At 37.2% G+C, this 2267-nt stretch overlaps 1 protein-coding gene across 1 annotated transcript; it reads left to right on the top strand.

Moving 5' to 3' along the window:
• The first annotated feature begins 617 nt into the window (after positions 1-617).
• Positions 618-1677, top strand: LOC129947819 (uncharacterized). Its single transcript, XM_056058518.1, has 2 exons — positions 618-765; positions 829-1677. The coding sequence occupies exons 1-2, from the start codon at positions 699-701 to the stop codon at positions 1563-1565; spliced, it is 804 nt and encodes a 267-aa protein (XP_055914493.1). The 5' UTR covers positions 618-698; the 3' UTR covers positions 1566-1677.
• The last annotated feature ends 590 nt before the right edge of the window (positions 1678-2267 follow it).

Raw genomic sequence — 2267 nt, 5'->3', positions numbered from 1 at the left:
CACAAGCTACACAGTTACAAATAGATAAATATTCAAAAGACACTTCTGCCATTTCTCAATTACCACCAGCAAAAAGCCATAAGTACAAAAAGAAAATCAACCTCAGAAATAACAAGATTTCTTACAGCCCATTCACCATTATACGACTCTGTCTTCATCTCCCTCGCAACTATCATCGCACTTGTATAGTCAATTTGGCATCACAATTGACCCATATCGTCTTCATCGTGTGATACAAGTTCTCCCCCCCGGGCGATATAGGACTAAGTCAATTTTACCAATCATCCAAATCGACAATTTACGCACATAGCTTTATACTACTTATCGTACATACGACCACGACGACGACTTCGACGAGATGTAAGAAGAATAATTCTCAATCGTAATCTCATTAGAAGAAGCGTAAGCTATTCAACCATCTTCATCTGATATTTATGCCCCGCAGCTAGGACACTTTTTTTGAGTTGTTTTTGGTCATCGAAATTTTCGTTTATTTTAGAGGAGGCACGAATTTACCAAAGTTTTGGGGCTAAAGAGCAAATAAGTTACGGTAATTGACTTTTGGTTCTTGTGGTTTCAAACACTCATGCTCATATTAGAAGATGAGGCTTTAGAATTCCGTATAAAAAGGGGTTTGTCGACTCGTATCGATGCATTACACTCTAATTGCTTAAAGAACATTACCATCCAGCAACAATATGAAGTCCCACATTGTTTTGGCTTTGACTTTGATGGCTTTAGGGTCCTTGGCTGAGAAATCAAAAGGTAAATCATAAAATACTCCCATGATAACTAATTTCTAATTCAAACTAATGTTTTATTTTACAGGACGAAAATCCTTCCTAATACCCTCGAATTCGAAGCTCAGGCAAATAGATATCGAACATTTGCTGCAAAACCAGAATGGCTACGACCAATATGACGACTTTGAAGATTCATTTGGTGGAAATATTGAATCGGAACCCATGGCTGCAGCACCACTAGCTAAAGGCCTTAAACCTGATTCATCCAGTGGTAGATTGTTCTTCAAGAAATTCTTCCTCATGGGAAAGCAAAATCCAACACCACAATTCATAATCATCACCCAGAACCCTGGACTTCCAACGACTCCGCCTTTGACTGATACTGATCCAACTTCGGTTTCTTTGAATTTCACCGGTACCGGTACAGTTATAACAGAACCCGTCGACGAAAGAGATTTCTCGGACGATTATAGTAATGGTGAGGATGATTTCTACGAGGATGACATCGAAGATGAAAATACCAGCGCTATAAAGAAGCAATACACCAATTACAAGCTGGTCAAGGGCAAGGCCGCTAATAACAACAACAACAACCAAAACCATCAGCAAGGCCTTCGAATTGTGGTTCCATCAAAATATTTGCGCAATTTCCAAAACAAACGGAACTCGATTGCCATGAATCCTTCCACCACATACAATGGCGGCAGCGGCGGTGGGGCTAAAGTCAAAAAGTATCTTTTGAGCAACAATGGCAATGGAAATGTCAAGAGGAAACGAACCAACAGGAAACCAGTGCGTCGATTTATTGTTAAACAAAATTAAGTCTTTTGGATTGTATCGATAAAAGCAATTAAGGGGACAGTATGTAGTTGAAGGACTTCATAGTTTGTTCCTTTATGGGAGATAAATACAAAAAGAAATGTTTACGAATTAATTTGTTGTTTGTTTGTTTAGCTTTGCTAGGATGTTGATTATATTGGTTCTCGAAGTTCTAAAGTTTAAATGGTTCACTCGACTTCCTTGATCTATTTTATTTTGTCAGATTTTTTTAGTTAAACGCCAACGGCTGCTGCCACAAAGTTTCGATACAAATTTTAGTTTTTATCATTGAAAATTATGTTTCGAGATTTAAATGCTGACCAACTCGCCCACAACCAAGAAATTTTGTTTTTATGATAGCTATAACCGGCGAGCTAAAAAGTTTTCAATGATTGGTTTCAATGATAGCTATAAGGACCTTATATAATTATACTTCTGCAAATGTATAGTTGTCACCAAATTAATTCTGCAATAATTTGATGGTTAAACGCTTTGTGTGACTAGTTCCGCCGATTGTTTGAAACAAAAAATATCATGGATACGTAACTGATACATTTTTGGAAACCAAATTTAGCACATTTAGATTTTTGTAGCATTGAAAAATAAGCTTCCAAAATTTGAAACCGCTGTTCTGGCGTTAAGAGATTCATGATAAATAATTGACCAACCATAATGACTACAAGCAACACAGTTTGACATTCTGAG

This window comes from Eupeodes corollae, chromosome 2, assembly GCF_945859685.1.
Source record: "Eupeodes corollae chromosome 2, idEupCoro1.1, whole genome shotgun sequence".
In the NCBI taxonomy this organism is placed as follows: domain Eukaryota; kingdom Metazoa; phylum Arthropoda; class Insecta; order Diptera; family Syrphidae; genus Eupeodes; species Eupeodes corollae.
This window is presented reverse-complemented; position numbering and strand designations above follow the sequence as displayed.

What these genes read in the sequence shown, in the direction of transcription:
- LOC129947819 (XM_056058518.1), top strand. Translation starts at nt 699, where the DNA reads ATGAAGTCCCACATTGTTTTGGCTTTGACTTTGATGGCTTTAGGGTCC. An exon ending in CTTGGCTGAGAAATCAAAAG is followed by an intron (nt 766 to 828) that starts GTAAATCATAAA and finishes TTTATTTTACAG; the next exon opens with GACGAAAATCCTTCCTAATA.